At 43.1% G+C, this 21000-nt stretch overlaps 1 protein-coding gene across 2 annotated transcripts in view; it reads right to left on the reverse strand.

Annotated features, from left to right (window-relative positions):
• The window catches only part of LOC142784068 (uncharacterized), a 37108-nt gene extending 26402 nt beyond the window's left edge, over positions 1-10706 (reverse strand). The window contains exons 1-3 of one of the 2 annotated variants that reach the window (XM_075882740.1): positions 10572-10706; positions 5966-6052; positions 5080-5160 (exon numbers count right to left, since the gene is read on the reverse strand). In XM_075882740.1, the coding sequence (XP_075738855.1) occupies positions 5080-5160; positions 5966-6052; positions 10572-10629 (226 nt within the window). In that variant the 5' untranslated portion in view covers positions 10630-10706. The other variant, XM_075882739.1, reaches the window with a different exon arrangement.
• Between the last annotated feature and the right edge of the window lie 10294 nt (positions 10707-21000).

The following is a 21000-nucleotide window of genomic DNA, read 5'->3' on the forward strand; positions in this document are numbered from 1 at the left end:
GTTTGCGACAGGAAGGAGAGAAGCTGTTGTCTGAGATCAGTACAGCTATCTTGGAAATCCGAGAGATTGCAAATAGGGTAGCGCTTAAGGAGGTTAATGAAGAGGACCAAGTCAATAATCTCAAGGATGAGATAGTTATCCATGATGTGGACACAAATCTGTCAGGTACACCCAAAAAGTGTGTGTTGGAGAACGTGGTGATGTAGCTCTGGGTACACGGTCTGCTAGTGAATGTGTTAAGCAGACATGTGATGGCATTGAAGGTGACGGAAGTATAGAGCAGCATGGCCTCTGCAGTGGTCAGCTGAAACCTCTCGGCCATAGAAAGAGCACGTCGTGCGTATCTGAGACTCTTGCTTCGGAGCCCAACGAAAAGCGAGTGGCAATGACAAACCCTAAAATAGAGCCAGAAGATGATCATAATTCGAGCAAGAGGGGCCGGAACTCCAAACGTAGTAGTGGAGGTAGGAACGCTGTGAGCCCACAACATGGTACTCCGTACCGTGCGGAGGCGCACCAACTTCAAGACAACCGAAAGATGTGGCGTGCTTTGGACTGCATAGCTTGGCGCTCGGACCCAAATGTTTGGATTGAATACTGCTCCATCTATATGAACATCGAGAAGCCACCGCGGTACACAGAAGCACATAGGAAGAAAGAACTCTGGTTCTGTGCTAGTACATGGAAGAAAAGGAGGAAGAGTACAACCCTGGTTGACCGATTCCGAACTGAACTGCGACACGACAATGGACTTCGAACTAGATGCATAACAACAACAAAGGTAGCAAGCTAAAGGCATTCCTATATTCTTCAACACTTCAACACCGGGAAGCACGTGACAGCGTTCGAAGCAGCGAAGCGGGCAAGGACAAACGGTTCTTGGCTGGACGACCGGTCCGGGGAACTAGGAGACGTCCTCTAGGTTCTGTACTGTCCTGGATTCCGGCTGGGTGACTGGCCCAGGAACCAGGCGATCCACTGCTGTTCCAGCTGCCGTTCCTGACAGCTGCACAACCGGTGAATGAGGCATTGATTCTGGCTGGGTGACTAGCTCAGGGACCAGGCGAGGTTCCGCTGTTTCGGCTGCCGTCCCGAGTGGTGACGAGTTCCCGTTTGCTGTAGGCCGCTGGTCCTGCTGCCGTTCCGGGTGGCTGGCACGACCCAGGTGTGCTACTGGGACTAACGAAGCGGCTGAGAGCTGTTGCTCGAGGGCGGAGCTTCCAAGCGACCGCTACACTCCTGCTGCTACGACGGCAGAAGGCCGTGAGATGGCGTGGGCCAACTCATGTTGAAGACGTCAACGGGACAGACGACATGTCATGCGAGCGATCGGCGTCCAAGCCCAATAAAAAAAACGGCGAGAGACGTCTAACTAAGTGAGAGATTTTGCATAGAACTGCATTTGACAGACCATGTTAGAGATGATCCATTAATAGTTGCTTTTTCTGTGTAAATATATTTTGTGTGTGTGTGTGTGTGTGTACACAAAGAACTCATGACGCGGGTATTACGTTGTCTACTCTATGAACATGCCTACCCTTTTTATCCCACCGTTTCACTGTTCTTGAACTGGGGGGAAGATGTGGTAAAAAAACGCTGCCCTGGAGAGTGTGCGTCATGCTTTGACGTAGAAAATCGGTGTGCGGGGCCGATTTAGTATTTCAAGGTGCGCGGGAATCATCATGATGGTGATAGCGGTAAAACTATGAGCGCGCCTATGCGCGTGCTCGTGCGCGTACCACGTGAAAAAGCTTCCGAGCCACGGGGACAGCTCGGCTAACCCCAGAGAGCTGAGAGCAAGGACAAGTTCGGGCCACGCCCCGGCTGCTCGTTCTGATCCTCCGTGTCCGGCCCTCGTCTCGGCGTTGAAGTCCTCGGGTGCCTCCTGGACTGGGCATCGCCCCACCTAGCCCCAGAGAGCAGATATCAAGGACAAGTTCGGGCCACGCCCCGGCTGCTCGTTTTGACCCTCCGTGTCCCGGGCCTCGTCTCGGCGTTGAAGTCCTCGGGTGCGTCCTGGACTGGGCGTCGCCCCACCTCGCCACCCACGTTGGTCTGAAGCGGCGTTCGTCACGGCCAGCTGCTGTTCTGGTCTCGGAGCGAGACGCTGTCCCAGGTCTGTTCGCAGCAGACGGGCGGTACGCTGTTCTCGGTGCTGTACAGGCAAGCCCAGGCGTTGACCAGCGTACTGGGATGCCCCTGGCGGTTATCTTCTAGACCGGGCCCCGCCTCGGTACGAACTCCGCAAGCACAAAGCACACCACGTCCTGACTATCAGAGAGCTCAAGGTCAAGCGCAATGTTCACGCCCCAAGAGTAGAATGTGAGTGGACGAACCAGAACATTAACTCCCTTTCGCGTAGGACCGTGAACGCGTGTATATATGTGTGAGTTTATGTTGTGTGTATCCCTTTGTCCGTCTTCGTGTATATAAAAGTCTCTCGTTGTCCTCGAACGCCCTCTGTCCTCATCTGGCTAACCTGCGCCCACAGTTGCCCACATAGGGAAATAAAATTGTGAACGGGCGTAAAAAAGTGATTTGCATAATGATTTCGTCGCTGAAAACCTCCAACCTATCACAAAACGGTTCGCGTACAATTCTTCGTCATCAGCCACCGCTTCAATGTGAGCCAAATGCCTTCCAGGTGTGTAGCGGGTACCTTGCTTCACCCTAAAAAATCAAATATTTGCACAGTGGGTGCTTCCCCAATTCACAAAAGTGATAAATCATGCTGCAGTAGATGCTACGCAAGTGCACTACAAATATCTTCTGTCCCAGCTATCACCGTGACTCTGCTGCGCGTTTGACGCAGGCCTGGTGGTTTTTAAGTGATATCGAACAATTTTGCCTACCTATGCGTGCATCAGTTTTACCACAGTAACATCTCCGCAACATCACATGTAGGTCAAAATGCATCATTAAAATGATGATCCGTCAACTGGCACAACAGATCTGCTCAAGCTTGTCAGTGAAGCACAGACTGCAAAAACTTTGTCAAGTTGTGTGGCAGTGTCTTCCTTTCGCACCGCAAGAGGTCAATTGGGACGGTGCTCGACAGTATCTTACTTCCGCCTCAAAAAGCCTGTCGCGTGTTCCAGATGCATTCTGACATTAGTAATTTTTCTTCTTTTTTCAACTGCACAGGTTGGAAGCTGAGGCTTGCCTCTTGTAAACGCAGGGATCTTGAGGCATGCGTAATGAATGCCTACAGCATCACCAATGGTAAATCCCCTGTCTGCAAGAACTATGTCCCCTGGGAAAAGAATATTTAAAATTCCACTATAATATCTTATAAGTTTGTCACTGGTCCGGCCTCCTCAACCTTCGGAAATAAAAATGATGAGTCTGACGACTCCCTGAGGTGCCATGCCAATCAAATAATTTGTTGTGTTATGCTGCTTATACCGTGACCATGTCTGCGACCTTGGAAGCATTGAGGAAGCGCGCTGAATGAATATTTAAAAGCAGTACATTATGACATCGACGCTTGTCACAAAGGATTTTCTAAAAGCCATTGGCATGGTCTTCTGAGGTTGTTCACGGCTAAGTCACTCTGCAAGCTCCTTCAAACATACATGCATGGTCTTCATCCACCAGTCAAATATTCGTGTTGCTGTGGCTTGGCTGATTTGAAAGATAAAGCCAACAGTCTATTATGACAGTAATGTTTGTCACAAATGCTTTTCTGAAAGCCACCAGTTTATGAAGCAAACGGGACCACCTTGCCGCTGAGTGTGTACCCTCGAGAACATATTGCGACTGTAAATGGGCGCTTGCAACGATACTCAGTGCAACCGATCCACTTACTTCAAACCTAGTAGCCAGGTCCTGCAAGGCCGCTCGCAATCACAGCCTCATTAGGGTTGCATAAACTGTTGAAGTTTCACAAGAGTATTGTTTGCCCTGTGTGGCACACTACTCTCGACAAAAGTAAACAGTACAGTCAGAACAGTATAGCTTGGTAGATATGTGTAAAATTGCATACGGCTGTCATCATTCTCCAAAGACGCCTTCGATAGCTGAAGTGTGTATAGAGAGCCCTTCACCTCCAGCAACTCGGTGCGTAGAGCCTGATTATCCGCTTAATAACATTTCAGAATGCTTTCTGTAATGTCTTTTAGGGTTTCAGCATCTCTAAGTACTGAAATAAATGTACAGGCAACACATTGCTATACATTTGTCATATTCAGATGCACGGTGCTTGAAATATTTGTCACTGTGTTACATGAAGTGGTGTTTACTGAAGCTTCAGCTGTTGCAGTGGTGGCTTGAACAGTAGTTTCAGAAAACTTTACATCTGATAAAGAATACGAGATAGTGACATTTAGAATCCCTTAAAACACTTAAAAAGTAAAAAAAAAATTTGATAAAAATAATTCATCAACACTAATTTATATTTTATAAACAGAGTTGGTAGAATTGATTGATTTGTGGGGTTTAACATCCCAAAACCACCATATGTATATGAGAGACGCCGTAGTGGAGGGCTCCGAAAATTTCGACCACCTGGGGTTCTTTAACGTGCATTCAAATCTGAGCACACGAGCCTACAACATTTCCGCCTCCATCGGAAATGCAGCCGCCGCAGCCGGCATTCGACCCCGCGACCTGCAAGGTGAGCAGCCGAGTACCTTAGCCACTAGACCACCGCGGCAGGGCAGAAGAGGTAGAATTGGGTCATGACATATTCATTAGTGTTCGGAAAGTATGTCGTTTTATTGTGGTAAACAATGCATCCAGTTTTGTTCCTGCATTGTTTTTTCCTCTTTTAATGTGTAAGACTGTGTATTGGTATTATTTGAAGTTTATTATGTGTTGCTTGCTTTTATCAATATAGTTCTTTTGTTAGCGTGCATGTGCTACATGACATGTAAGTTTTCTTGCTTTTTATATTCACACAAAAAATGTGTATCTGCGACGAACTACAGGTGCAGAGGCTTCTGTCAGGCGTATGAAACGCCTTTTGGTTCTGTATCTTTTTTGTGCATTTCAAGAATTAAAATAACTAACTGATAATACTACAAAGTACTTAAGTTCAACACTTCTGGTTTGCTCAAACGGAACGAATGCAGTACTTACAAGATGAGGCATCCACAGCAGCCCCAACAGTAGAACCAGATGAGGCCCTGCCTAACTCGGGTGATGGCACAAATGGCGGGCCTGCAGCGAGTTGTTGTCAATAATTGAAGTAATGTTCTTAAACTACTCAGGTCCTCAGCGAATGTGCGAATGCAAATCACAATGCAAGTCAGCTGCCTTATTTTAATCTTCAGCTACTGGTGCAGCACGTTGCAGATTGAAACTGCTTACAGTTACTTTCAACATGGCCCTGCATTGGAGTGTTGTCATTGGTATTTCACAACTATAAACATTGTCTCTGGAACAGCCTTGGTTGACCACTACTGCGAGTATCCTGTGCTCAGATAATGGGCCCACTTCTCCAGAAAGAGGGAAACAGCAAATAGTTTGCACTGCAGGTCTGTTGGATAAGTGACACTGTTTACTGCAGGCAATTGGGTAGGTAATATGCATACAGTGAAGTTTGGTTATTTTTGCCAGACGACAAGTCACACCAAGATAGAAGGTATGTAACTTGCCAATACCTAAAAGATAAAAGCAAAAGAAAAATTAAATTTAATTACAATAATATTTATAGTGATATCTAGGGTTTAACGACCCAAAAACACGATATGATTATGAGAAATGCTGTAGTGGAGGGCTCCGGAAAATTCAACCACCTGAGTTCTTTAACATGCACCCAAATCTAAAAACACGAGCCTCGACATTTTTGCCTCCAGCGAAAATGCAGACACCGCAGGCGGGATTCGATACCGTAATCTTCGGGTCAACAGCCGAGCACCTTAAACACTAGATCATGTGGCGGGATATAATTCCATTCCATTACAAGCACACTGTGGTGTAAATTACTGCATGGTATTACGTAAAGCTTATATAGGTCACTGACCTGAACCACTGTTGACCGTGCAATCCGATTCATGGGACTCATTAGCTTTCTCGCCACGCACTGCAACGGGGCTCCCACATGGTGTGCCTGTATAAAAACAAGACTTTGAATGTGATTAAAGGAAACAGTCGCCTTTATAAATAAGCCACGGACAGCTCGCACGGGGCACTGACCTGAACCACTCTTGATTGTGCAATGACATGTTAGTGGCTCAACCGCTTCTTTGTTACCTATTGCATTGGGGCTTCCAAGTGGCATGCTTGTAAGAAAACAAGGTTCTATAAAAATGCGGCATGTCTTGAAGGAAAGCCATGATAAAACCATTTTACTTGTAATAGGGCTACACGCAGTGCTCTGCTGCACAATAAATTGATTTGAGGACTGGAGAACTTTGTCATTGACATTAAGAATTTCCTTTGAAGTCGCAGCCCTCTTGCTACGTCGCTGGTACCTGAAATAAAACGTAAAGCTTCCATGCGAAAACATTTTTGCTCCAATACTTCTAATTATGATTGGACCTGTACAACTGTTCACTATTCCCATCAATACTTACCAGAGTTTTCATCATTTCGTAAGCTACTATCTGCCTGCTCTCCGCTGAGACTATTATTCTCATAACAGCTTCAACGTACCTATCAGCGCTTATAACTTTATGCTTGTGTAACTTATACTGCAGTTCCGTCACTGGCAACTTGAGCAGCAGATAAATTTCAATAAATAATGCAAAAATGCTTTGGTTGCCTGGCTCTTAGCAGCCTTCTGCTGCCTAAAGTGCTACATAAAATGTAGCTGCGTTATCTACTACCACCTACAATGTCTACTAGTACCTACTGAGGTCTCATCATTATTTTTCTTGCATGTGCAGTATTCACTCTTGATTGGCAGTTGCACAGTTCAAATTCATTGTGTATTACCAAAAGTAGCCTATCCAAGCCTACCTTTCTTCAGATTTAGTACTTGAGTTAGCGTCATACCCCAGGCGCAAGATCGGTGCCCAGTCCTGGTTTGCAACATCCATCAGGTAGGATTGCCTTCTTAAAAGTGTAAACAAGACTGTGTTAGCACTGCATGAAGTTGTGGAAAACTGTCACATTTTTAACAATAGATACATTTGTAGTACAAGAAGTTGAACCATTATTTGGGGTCGAGCCGAAACCACACGAAATAAATTTGACACTGTTTTAAGGACTCCTGCGCAAAATAATATTGCTACGGTGTGAGCCGGGCTGTTGCCGTAGCAATATGAAGCAACGGGATTAATAACACAAGTTTCGCTTCCACAGAAACTTCCAAAAAAAAACAACATTGGACATAATTTAGTCTGGCCATAAGTTTTTTCTGGAATTCACATACCATGAACACTTCATGACACGCCGCAGAAAGGGTTCTACACCACTTGGGGTTCGTTAAAGGGTCTCAGAATGATTCGTGAAAAGAACTTATTGTGCGTGAAGTTTGTAAAGACTCGGGAACTCAAGGACCTCTCGTCTTTCAAAAAATACCGAAACATTTTTAATAAGTTATTGAGAAATGCTAGAAATAGCCATTTGGAAAAAGTTTTTATTAGAGTTGGCCCCAGATGTCGTAAGGCGCGAAATAAATAAGATTCTTCTGCCCGATTGTGACAAGCAGCAGGAGCTAGAGCTGACAATTGGTAATAAGGTAATAACGTCGTAGGTGGTGAAGCATTAGCTAACACATTTAACAAGCCGTTATCTTTCTGAACTCTAGAACGCAATGTATTAACGCCACTTCATTTCTGGGTGACCTTAACAGACGTACTGCGTTTTTTGAGCCTGTAATGGCAGAGGAAGTATACAAGACGTTTATGTCGTTAAAGAATAGTACATCGCGCGATATAAATGGACTTCCAATTTGACCGATCAATTTTGTGCTTCACCTTGTGGTAGATGTGCTTACTCCTATTTTTAACATCTGTTTATCTATCGCATCTTTCCTGAAAAATGGGGCATTCCAAAGTGATCATTTTATTTAAATCCGGCAACACAAATGAATGAAAAAATTATAAGCCAGTTTCTGTACTTCCGATAATCTCCAAAGGCCTCGAAAAGGTCTTATGTAAAAGAGTAACGTCATTTTGTGATAAAAATAAAATCTTACGAGATTCACAGTATGGATTCCGCAGAGGATTGCCAACGGAGCTTGCTCTATTGTCACAAGAAATTAATCCTAAACAATTTGGAGAACCAAATAATAACTTTAGACATTTTCATTGACTTTTCGAAACCTTTCGATTCTAATAACCACCAAACTCTCTTCTTAAAGTGGTAGCATTACGGCTTTCGCGGCATTACACTCAAACTTCTAAACTCATATCTTCAATACAGAAAAGAGTGCGTCGCTATTGCACCAAACTCTCATCAGCAAGATCCTTAACACAAGGTGTTCGCCTAGGTAGCGTATTTGGACCTGTTTTATTCAATCTTTACATTACAGACATAGCAAATTTAACGAAACTTGCTCAGTTTGTAGTTTATGCGGATGACACCAGTCTTTTTTTTTCAATTTCATGACATCGTATATCTCGTAAACGTAGCAAACACATCCTTAGGCATTTTGCAAAAGTGGAGTGATCTAAATTGATGACCATTTAATAAAAAAAAACTAGGGCTGTAGTGTTCATAACACCGCAGAAACATGTAAACTGCTGCAGTTATCTTTACCTAGGTGCAGACAAGATAGAATTAGCTGACAACGTAATAAGATTAGGCGTTATCTTTAACAATCATTCAAACTGGGGCGCACGTGTTGAACGTATTGCGTTTAAACTAGCTAGAGCATGTGGTGTTATCTGCCGATTACGATACATGCTTCCTACCAAAACGAAACTTATGTTGTATAACAGTCTTTTCCTATCGTATGTCAGTTATTGTAATATAATGGGGGGCACAACATCAAAAACAAACATTCATAGCTTACAAACTTTACAAAAGAAAACTATTCGGCACATTGTCACTGCTTCATTTGATGCATATACCAACAAAATATTCCGCGCTCTCAATGTACGGCCTACTGAACACTTTTACGGACACAACCTTGTTTTGAAAATAAAGAAGTATTGGCGGTGCAACAATGTGATATTTTTAAACTTCTGTAACTTAGTTGTATCACAGGAGCCATTATATGAATTCAGAAAACGAAATCATTGGGTTTTGCCATTTTCATGAACAAATTACGGCTCATGTCGATTGCAGCACCAAGTGCTTTGGGTATTAAATGTGTTGTATTCCTCAAAAACCGAGTTGAGCACTCTTACAAAAAAGGCGTTAAAATCAAAGCTATTAAATAAGGGCACAATTATATTGATATTATTTGCCGATTTCAAATGCATCTTCTTTTTTATGCTGAATCGTATGTATTCATGAAAAAAGTTGTATGTGAAAAGATGTTGATATTTTGTGTTACGCATAAATGGGAAAGTGTTCAGATGTTGTATAAACATTGATATTGTCGACAAAGAAGCGTGTGAATCTGTATTTTTTCTCTCTATATATAAATATGCTCTATGTTTTGTCGCCGAGCTAACGGGGCAGGAACCTCGTAAAACTGCTGTTCTGTAGCTTTTTCTTCCTTGCCCTTGCTTTTTCTTTTTTTTTTCTTGTAAAAAGCAAATGCGAAATAAACTTGAAACTTGAAGCTTGGATATTCATTCACATAGGCATCCGTGTGTTTCGAAAACGTGACAATGCGCATACTGTGACTGGAAATTCAAAAGACGAACTCGCGCTTCGCTTGGAGCACAACAGCAGATGCCTAAGCACTCCTGCAAGTAAGTTTGATTCAGAAGAAAAAAAACAAAAACAAACTGAGCACGCATCCCGTCTACCATTCCTCTTAATTTCTCGCCCTACAGCTGCTATCGACATTTAAAACCAAGTGACCCAAGCTGCCACCTTTAGCAGGCAGGCTATACTAAACGGTATGATACAGTTACGAACTGCGTTAGTGCGACAAATTCATGACACATCTGCACGGTACGTACACTGACACGTACCAGGACTAAAGGAAAAAGCAATGAGCCCAGAGCAAATTGTTTCCGCAGCTCTTTTATTTTAGCTGTGCAAACATCCCTATTTAGGGTAACTACGTATGCAGAACTAGCTTCAAGTTCGCTATGTAAAACAAGCCTTCACACATTTTGCAAACTACCACGGCTACATCATCATTAGCGTCGACCAACATACGTCAACCAATTTTTGAAATCATTAAAAGAACGCGAAATATTTCCTCACCAGAAACGAAGTTCTCGCTGCAGACCTTGTAGTGCGTAGCGTTTCTATCAATGTAATGTATCGGCGGTTGAGGTGACGAAACCATACTGCCCGACGTTTCGTTGAGATCTCGAGTGTCTGATTGCACTGGCGACGAACAACAGCCAGAACGAAAACAAAAGCAGACCTCATTAGTCTTCTCACTATAGTCAGCTTTCCGCCTTGACTCGTTGTTGCATCTCAACACAGCACAATTAACCATGTTTGAAATCCTAGCCGATAACTCCAACTTTCAATGCTCAGCGCTATGCTTGACAGCACCACTAACGAAAGCATTCCCCAAAAAACATGGTGAGAGAAAGCAAATGTCTCACCGCGCCTTTCCCGTCTTGCCCCAATGGAGCGCAGCCAGGCGCAGCGCTGCTTGCACATAAATACCACGCATAGAAAAGTGCTTTAAACAGATCACTACAACGTTAAAATAATTATACAAACAGCAGCACTCTGGCTGCGCAAATGAACTTACTGTAAAAAAAATACGTCGAGCCGCTACAGATGTAAAAATGTTCCGTCACAATAGGAAACTGCTGAAATACGCATTTCTCACATGTCCTAGCCTTACAAAAATATTTCATGCAATAACAAATAATTTAAACAGGTATAGACGTTTTTTTCGCGGGCGCCGCCATCTGGCTAGGGGGCAGCCCTTGTCTGGTCTGGCAACCCATCTGGCATGCGGGAAGCTTGTTGTTTGCATAGGAAGTATACGAGCGGCTGTGGTCTTATCGTCCCATCTTACTTCTTACGCGGTGAATTTTGACTGAAGTGATGCAGGTTTTTTAGAAAATGAGTCTACGAGACGTTCTGACAAGGTTCAAGTCATCGAGGGTCAATTGTTTTATTTTAGAGTGTCGCGAACGAGTCCGCTTCTATATATGCACCAACTTGCTGCTCAAAGAATGCGTAGTATTTTCAGGTTTTTCTTTTTCAGAATAAGCAACAGCACTTCGAGAGCGTAGGGAATATATTTCTTTAGCTATAGTCATCCGCTTTTGCAACAAGATTTCTTTACGCCACACCGTCTCGCCGGCTACCGCTCTTGCATGGAGCCATGCGTTGGAGTGTAGTGGACCATCTTTATTTTGTGGCACTGACGGCTTTTGTTAACTGCGCATAAGTTGTATAAGTTGTTTCTCAACTCTGAAAGAGTGACCGTATCTTTCTCGCTCATTTGTTTTTAGAGGTGTGCACTTGAATACAGTTCCTACATCCAACGGCGCTGACGTGCCTGCGAGCCCCCTTTCTATGTTTTTTTAAAACTGCGATATTTGAGTGACTCTTAGTGGCATGGCACTTTTATTTATTTATTTGCATTTCACCTACATCGCCGTGAGGCATTACGTAGGGGAGGTACACATAATAATTTGACTACATAGTTTTCTATCGAAACAATAGATTCAACAAATAAAACAGCACTCAAAATGTTTTAAGAGAAAAAAAAACACTCGAATATTGGTGAGTGAAAACAACGTCACAGTCATGCATTTGAAAACACGCACACGCTTCGAGACAGCAAACCATTCTTAGTAGCAGTGATAATGTATGAGTTGTTACAGTGAAGAAAAAAAGGAATCATTATCAGTTTCATTGACGAGATCATCCGGTAGACGGTTCTATTCCTGTATTGTTTTTACGAAAAAAGAACTACCGAAAGAGTGGATTTTGTAACGGTATTCTAATATTTTTCGTGAATGGTCTTGACGATTAGAGACGTGCGTTGGTGTGAACAGATAATCAAGAGGGTTAATGGCATTTACATTATAATATATACAATGAAGAAGTTTAAGCTTGATTTTCTGCCCCCTTACCACCAGTGTCTCCCATTTCAATGGTCGTTTCATTTCTGCTATGCTTGCAAAGGAATTATAGTTGTTGCTAACAAATCTGGCTGCTTGGTTTTGAACTTTTTCCAATGCGTCAATGAAGTATTGCTGATGGGGATCCCAGATTACGCAAGCATACTCTAAAATAGGTCTTACATACATGAGATAATGGGTTCGTTTCACGGTCTGTGAAGCTTGCCTAAAATTTCTGCGTATGAAGTATAGCATCCGGCCTGCCTTGGTCACAGTTATGTCAATGTGTTTATTCCACTTGAAATTGTCAGAAAAATAGACGCCCAGGTACTTATAATAGGATTCATTGCTAATTATTGAATTATTTATTTCGTATGTTGTGTCTAGTTTGCTAATCTGGTTGGTGAATGATACAGAGCAACATTTACGGACGTTTAGACTCATTTTCCATATTTGGCACCACGTTGATATTCGGTACAGATCATGCTGCAGAACTTCAGCATCCTTGTGCGATTTAATCACTCTAAACACTACACAATCATGTGTGAATAACTTAATGTGGGAGGTAATACCATCGACTATGCTATTAATATAAATCAGGAGAAGCAAATGTCCTAATACGCTCCCCTGTGGTACATCGGACGTAACGGTTACCGCAGATGATTTTGATCCGTTAAGGACTACGTTCTGCTGTCGATCGTTTAAGTAGTTCTTTACCCAATTGATAACTTTAAGGTTTATGTTTGCAGAGAACATTGCAAATTCTAGCAGATTGTGTGGAACTTTGACCTGCGTATAGAGAGAAATGTTACGTAGGGCTGTTTTTTGGGCAAATATTGTCATTGTAGGAATACCGGCTGGCAGCGTACCTTTGGTTCATAGCCGAGGTTGGGCATCAGTGTCGAAGTCGTTGTGGTTCGTTCACCTGAGAAGAAGTGCTCTGAACATACCCGAGCACACGCTGACGGTAGACAGTATTTCCTGACTAAGTTGGCAAGCAATAGAAGCTGCTGCTCCTCGTCAAGAGAAAAACAATGCAACTTGAAGAGTCCACAACCACGAGAACTCCGCGTCTGGTGATGTACATGGCATAATTCTTCCAACAGCGGTTTCCTTTTTCTGTAGTTGTTACTGCACGCAAAAACAGCGCAGTGATTCCCTGGTGACCAATTCCTGACCGTCATAGCAATACCCCCCCCCCCCCCCCCGCAGGTTGGCTTAATAGACGGCAAACTACTCGATAACGCCACACATACCAGCATGAACACAAACATTCCAAGCCGTCACCCGCATGCCGGAGAGAAGGTATGCGTTGGTTGCCAGACCGGACCTCCTCGCCCGATGCAAAGTTCTATAACTGTATGCTTTGGTGTGATCTGGGGTCACTTACGCGTCGGTATTGTCCTTATCTAAAGCAATCGCATCAGCATAAAATTTTCGGATGAAGTAAAGATGGAAAGAATATTCTCTTGTTATTAGTCATCCGTTTGTATAACTGAAACTATTTAAATATTGATAGCAATGTATATTTACGAAGCTCAAAACATCGAATATACGAAATGAATTCCTAAAGTTACTTAAACGTTAAAACTCTCCGAGTGTTACGCTTTTCTAACACACGGCGAAAGCCGCGTCAGCACTTAATGCCCCACGTACGCTTGTTTTCTGACGTTTGATCGTAACATGAAATTCGCTTGTTTAATTCGTCTTGTTTCTCTGCGTACCTAATAGTTTTTCTACAAATTTCACGATTGTGCTCATTTCTTCAAAGTCTATGGGTAAGTTCTAAACGAGATAGGTGATAACCACGTTTTCATCATCTGGTGAAGATAAACCGGACCACACGTCACATTTTAAAGGATCACTGACATCAAATTGACTCATGCCTAGACTTGCATCTACGTGTAGCTATCAACCCCCTAGTAGCGATTTATAACCCAAAACGCATCTGAGTGACGAATGAGTATCTGTAATATTGATTAATATATTCGCTATCGAACGCGGTTCAAAATGGGTGGAAAGCTCGCCAAATTGTAGTGCTGGCAGCGCTTCCTCACGGCCACGTCGAGGCCCCTGCACAGCTGATGCCGCTTTCACAAAAAACGGTGACTTCACACTGGCGTTTCGTCTCCTAGCAGCGCACGTTCAGTCAGTCAAGCTGTGTCTCTGAAGGCGGAGACAATACTCTGTCGCCAACATTGTTGTCCTTACCCTTGTCGTGGTCAACATTGGCAAGTGATGGTGACAGCGACCTGTCATTGGGTATCGCCACGATTCGCGACGATCTTTGCTTGACAAGCTCCACGTTTAATGGAATGTATTTATCAGTCCCGGTCGTACCGTCGGAGCTCAAAAACACCAACCATACACCTCATGTCACGGACATTTGGCGAGTGAATCGTTGCTCTCAGCTGCAGCAGGGCACACGGTAAAAATAGTCTCGGCCTCGAGAAGAGGCCTCGTACTGCCAGTAAAACCCAACTGGTTCGCCAACGCAGAATTCACCCTGTAGCGGCTCGCTGCAATGTGAAGGGAGCAAATGAAGGTGTTCTTCACAGGCATCCAGTTCCTCTGTCCAATGGCGCGTACGAAGTCTACTCACTGACTACGTTGAGGTTCGTGGCTTGGAAAGGCGTAAAACGCCACCCACTTTCCGCTGTTTTCGCGCCTTGACGTGCAGGTTTCCACTACGCAATGGTTCGTCGACATTCTGCCACGTATTGTCGCCCTGAAATATCATATACTCACACGCAGTGGAGCACAACAGAAATGAGTCGATGCAACACGATGAATCGCACGTACGCCACTACACTCTTAAAAAATGGAGTGCCGTTCTGTCTATGTAGGCAGAAACGGTGATGTCCCCAATGTTCCTCTTTAAATCGAGAAACGTTAGTCCTTTTGCCACGGAGAATTGTGTTTTTCCCCATGAGAATCAAGATGGCTGACCCCGGGTTAGTGAAGCGAGTAGGCTTAGTCAATGCATCGATTCTCGACTTAGAAGGAGTACTTGGCATGGACAATTGCAAAAAAAGAAACAATCCGGCAAGCTTGATATCGAACGAAATGATTATAAAAACAAGCAGATGAACTTGTGGTGATAAAAACATCGCGAAACAGAACTGTGGAGCTAGTAAGTTTGTTTTCCCAGCGAGACGACATTCACTTTGAAAGACGCGAATACTACGGAGTTATTACCCGGTGAGTGCCTGCTAGGCTCGCTGTATTTATTTCTCGCAGATTCTCACAGTGTAGAGACGTTATTCACGCGTAGGCCACGAGATGTGCATCCAAACCGTAAACTCGATCGAGGCGAAACCATTCCGGCTCAGCAGTGTAGTTTTGATTGATTGATGTTCAGCGTTATTAAGTAACTGGAGGCGTGAGAACGTCACAGCCGTGAAGTAGGTGGTAGCTGGAACCCTCTGGAGGGACTGAATAATACTGAAAAAAAAAAGAAGTTGCCTGCGGCGACGCATGTTGATGCACCCACCCACGGGCTCTATAGCGGATATTTGGCAAGTCAGACCATTCAGTCAGTCAGTCCACTGACACCGGACGCCTAATGTAGGCTGACGCACTGCATCTAGCTACACATACACCTAAGGACACATAGCAATCATACATACAGAGTGAACTCAATGAACAAGAGTACAATCAACAATTAGCCACAGCGGCACACACTTCAACGTGTTTACTCACATCCAACTGCGATAACGCACAAGCTTATATGTCAAGGAATTTTGACTGACCATAGTGTCACAAGTGACAGGAAGGCTTTGGTCAACTTTTTCTACGTTTCGTGGCCATACCGCAACATTGGGCACACATAAACATATTGTACTGATTCTAAGACAATCGGAAGTTTATCAATGGTTGCACAATGATGAACAAAATAATTACTAGAACTTATCAGGTTTCCGCGAAAACGATGACCCTAAGCATTGCATAGAATGCCAGAGGCATTCCAAAAGCGGCGCTATCTTTGGACCACTGTGACAGATAATTTTTTTCTTCAAGTCTCCGAGAAGGCAAACGCTTGACATACGCTTGCAATTTAAAAGGTCAGGTCTTTTTTTTTTGTTCTTCCACTTGTTATTTGGAGACATGGAGGCAGGAGAAACTGAGGAGAGGCCCTATCCTATCCCAATGGATTGCGAAAAGTGTGGTGGAAGTGGAGTCAAATATATAGAGCAAACAAACCAGTATCAGGCCCCGGAAACTCTCAAGTCACGCGATGGCCGTAGGGGGTGAAAAATGAAAAAAATCTGCCGCGGCGAGTTTCGCATTTGCGCGCATAGTCGAACTACTAACTCCTCCTTTAGCGGTCGGATAATTTAGTGTGCCTGTTTCCTGTTAAGGGAGCTCAATGCAGATGAAACTTTTATTTCAGAATGTATCAAAAAACCGTTAAAAGAGTAACTACTACGTCGTTTTTCTTAAAAAAAACTGAATAAAATATTTTTGTCTTACTCTTACTAATAATACAAGAGCGGTGATTGTTCTAGTTCAAGTATTGAGATTATCCTGACGCTCGAAAAGTAGCAGCCCATGGGCATCGATTGCGTTTCTGTCGGTTAATTAGTTCAAATCGACCGCGGTTAGAGCCGCGTTACCTTTTGTCGATCAGCATTGCGAAGCTCTGTTTTAAATCAGCTTTGATATATCAATGCGAGCGTGTGAGTCACACTTTGCGGGCCGCTACGACGAAGAGAACGTGTGTAGAAGATGTGAACCATGTCAGTTGCTGTGCTTCACCGACGTCCGGCTGCGCAGCCTCCAGCGTGAAAATTCAACGCCGGTAAATCGCTCGGAGACTGCCTACGAAGACGGAATAATCTTGCACAATGCGGGCGTGTTCGCCGGTCAGTGAAAATGCACTGCTTTGCATCTGAACATTGCCCTTTTCTTTTGTACGCGCTACAGTTTTTGTCACTTCATAAGGCTTTTCGACTTGTACAGCTAATAAGATGCAAGCCTTGTGAATGTTTGAGATTGTTTACTTCGCTCTCACATTCACTGAAAATATCTTTACTGCTAAAATTTGTAGCGAATATCACAGCATAAGTTCTACGTGTTTCTGCTCAAAATGAATCGTCGGCAATATATGCTTATAAACTCAATACATTGAAGAGCCAAGTGAACCTTTAGTACATATATGCATTTGTACTTTTTACGTAAGTTTGCAATGAATTTTATTAAATTTGCATGTCGATCCAGTTGGGGAATCACCTAGCTTTGTCCTCTTAAGAACGTAACTAAAACAAATTCAGTATAATGCTATCCACAAGACAAATTCACAAAAACAGCAATGTTATGCCCACACTACCTTTTTTATATGCAGTGTTCCCTTATACAATCTTCTTAGTAATGCATCGCTAATCCATTCATGCTTCTACCAGAGTAACCAGGATAGTTTTTTTTCTCAGAACCCAACTGCAGCCTCCAAGGAACTGCTCATATCAGTGTACGCCTCATCACTCTGAACCTACCTCAAGTCAGCGGAGATTGTGTCATCACTGAAAGTAATCTCATGGGCCAAAATCATCGCTAGGTATGGTTGAAGGCACTTTATTTATTGAACATAATTTTTTCAATCATTTCTGTTTTACTCTGCTCATGAGTCTGTTTTTTTTGTCAGAAATCCAGTCTAAAGAGAGACCATTGATTTCCAAGCTACCCACATGCAGTCGTAAGAAGCTCTACAGTTGCCATAGTGACAACCCCATGCGTCACCAATACGCCAGGTGGACAAAAGGAAGCCTTATACTTACAAGTAGTGATAGCGTACGATTGATGATATTGATATGTTGGGGTTAACGTCAAAACCACCATATGATTATGAGAGACACCGTAGTGGAGGACTCCAGAAATTTCGAGCACCTGGGGTTTTTTAACGTGCACCCAAATCTGAGCACACGGGCCTACAACATTTCCGCCTCCATCGAAAATGCAGCCGCCGCAGCCGGGATTCGATCCCGTGACCTGCGGGTGAGCAGCCGAGTACCTTAGCCACTAGACCACCGCGGCGAGGCAGTGATAGCGTACGGTATGTTCAATCTGTACGAAATTGGGTTCACAGATTGTCGTTTCTTTCTTTATGACTTACTCAGTTTATAGGGAATGTCCAGGCTTCGAAATTCTGTAACAGTGCATGTCATGGGGTGCACATACTGTACTTCACTCTATCTGTCAAACTTTGCATAGAGTATCACATATAACTAGGTAACAAACGGACTTGTACTAGTGCATATTTAGCAGCACGTCTTTTTCACATTGTGTATAGATTGCTGTGAATGGAAAGACTGTTGAAAAGCAGTGGTATATACAGCTATAGTAGTGTTGAAACAGTTACTGAATCCGCGTGCATGTTGGGAGTGACACAATCAAAGTTCTAAAAGAAAACTGTACAAGAACTCGTGCCTTCATTGAGCAAAACATTTCTTGCAGAGGTAGCAATCGTGGAGTGAAACCATGAGAGTAAAATACCTAAAAGAATAAGGAAGAATAAGAATACGTGTATAAAACTCGGCAAGCATTCTCAAATCATGAATGACTAACCCTCAAGAGGAAGGTATGTAACAGCTTCGTTTTGCCCGTACTTACTTACGGAGCAGAAACCTGGAGGCTTACAAAGAGGGTTCAGCTCAAATTGAGGACGACGCAGCGAGCGATGGAAAGAAAAATGACAGGTGTAACCTTAAGACACAAGAAGAGAGCACAGTGGGTCATAGAGCAAATCTGTTTTAAGGATATAGTAGTTGAAATAAAGAAGAAATGGACTTGGGCTGGGCACGTAGTACGCAGGCAGAATAACCACTGGTCATTAAGGGTAAATAACTGGATTCCCAGAGAAGGAAAACGCATGAAGTGAAGACAGAAGGTTAGGTGGGCCAATAATATTAAAAGTTTTGTACGTATAAAGTGGCAGTGGAAAGCACAGGACCAAGTTAATTGGCCGATCATGGGAGAGGCCTTTGTCCTGCAGTGGGAGTAATCAGGCTGATGAAACGCCAAAAACAAGCACCGACATGCACGCAAGCAATGAGCCTTACTGTTTAAACGTATGCCAATTCTTGTGCTTCGAATTATGTTTGTTTACATGACAGAGTTAACGCAATCAAAATTAAAAGTAATCAGTAATTAACATTCGTTTGCGTTTATTCCACTGTGACTCCATGGCCATTATTCCTAGCTTGTCCAAGGGCTCCAGCTCAGCATGCGAAATCTCATCCGCTGAGAAATGCTGCTGTTCAGTTGTTTAGTTCAGTTGTTCTAGTAAATTTAGTTTGGTTCGTTTTTGCAAAATGTTGTGATCACTCGGGACATACTTGTGCGAGCAGCAACGAAAACAAGGGGCTCCCATTTTGAATTAGCTGTTATGGATACCAATGTGTTCAAATAGTCGAGAGATTTCCCCCCTTAGAAATACACAGGGCTGTACGCTTTTACTTAACCGAGTTCAAATAACGACTTTTTACTGTAATATTATTTTTTCTATGTGAAAGACCTGACACATGACAAGGCATTTTTAAAGGTATGTTATTTTTTTAACAGAACAATGACTGAGTGCACTCAGTAGGTATAATCAGAGTTGGCAAGTATTTGTACATGTTGATGATTCGAATGTCTACTAACAGCTATTTCCTTGATATTGCTGTGAAATATGTAGCCCAAAGGACTAGTTTTGTATGATACCCGTGCTAAAAGTGAGGCAGACAGCAGGGAGTAGTGACGAATAAAAATGTGAATTCAGCTTCTGCCGTCGACCATCGTTTGAGCACTGTCTTTGATGACTATGCACCATTGGCACACACACAAAAAACTCATTTGTTCATCTGTAAATGCAAAGCATAGAAACTTTGAAGGTCATTCAAGAAGTAAGGGCCATTTGGTTCCAAGCAAGTAAATATTCATTAAGAAAAGTTTTTATTGGTGGGCTTAGTTTAGTGAAAACCTACTTCACTTTTCTACAGAATCACTGCTAACTTTTGGTGCTTCTCGAACCGTCGCAATATTTTCTTTAGTCAATCTGAATAAAAGATCGCCGCATGGTAATTGAACCTGTTGCGAATGGGGACCTTAAATTTTTCGCTGTCTTGAAATCGTACCCGGAGCCATTGTTTCGAGTGAAAGAAGAGGAAATAATCACACAGTGTTGGCACAGGACAGTATGGCGAGCAATTAGTGTTCCGTATCAAATATTTCATCTTCCCATTGGTGCTGATTGTGGTGCAAGGATGCATGTTGTCATGTAGGAGGCCAATTGCGGATGAGAATTTGTGACGTCATCAATGTTGATCGTACTTATTACTGTGGTAAGTGTTTCACAGTATATGTCAGCTGTAAGTGTGGCCCACATTTCATAAAATATACACTAAAATTCCCTTTTTGACTTGGAAAATGGTAGCGACCATTTTCTAACTAGAGTAAGCTAATTGGTTGAATTGTTTTTGTTTTTTTTGTGAAAAGGAGTGGTGGCACCAATGTGTTGTTTCTGCAATTGCGTACACTATAAAGCGTTGTAACCTGTGCAATACTGTGTGAAAACAAATCATCTCTGTTTTATCGGTAGCAGTCCAAAAATGCTCATCCACTTGATGCAATTTAGTGTTTGAGTTGGTCGGTAAGAATTTTTTGGAACCTAGCTTTGTGATATCTGGACATATCGACTACAATCGTGCAAATTGCAGCGAGGCCAACAAGAGAAAATTTGTCTTGCAGACCAGTAACTGTTAGTCCTAAATCTATTGCAATATCTTATCCATTTGAACAGTTCGCTCGGTCTGGACGCTTGGCGTGGTGCTTCGCTCTTTTTGTATGCATTTGTGAAGCCATTACGGAAGTATCAACAGCGTGTTCTGACACTTGTTTCACTCCTCACAGTTGTCCATGAACTGTGCACAACTCCTCGTAAATTGGAAAAGCTAGTGGTTGTTTTGGATGC

This window comes from Rhipicephalus microplus, unplaced genomic scaffold (genome assembly GCF_043290135.1).
Source record: "Rhipicephalus microplus isolate Deutch F79 unplaced genomic scaffold, USDA_Rmic scaffold_13, whole genome shotgun sequence".
NCBI classification, from domain to species: Eukaryota; Metazoa; Arthropoda; class Arachnida; order Ixodida; family Ixodidae; genus Rhipicephalus; species Rhipicephalus microplus.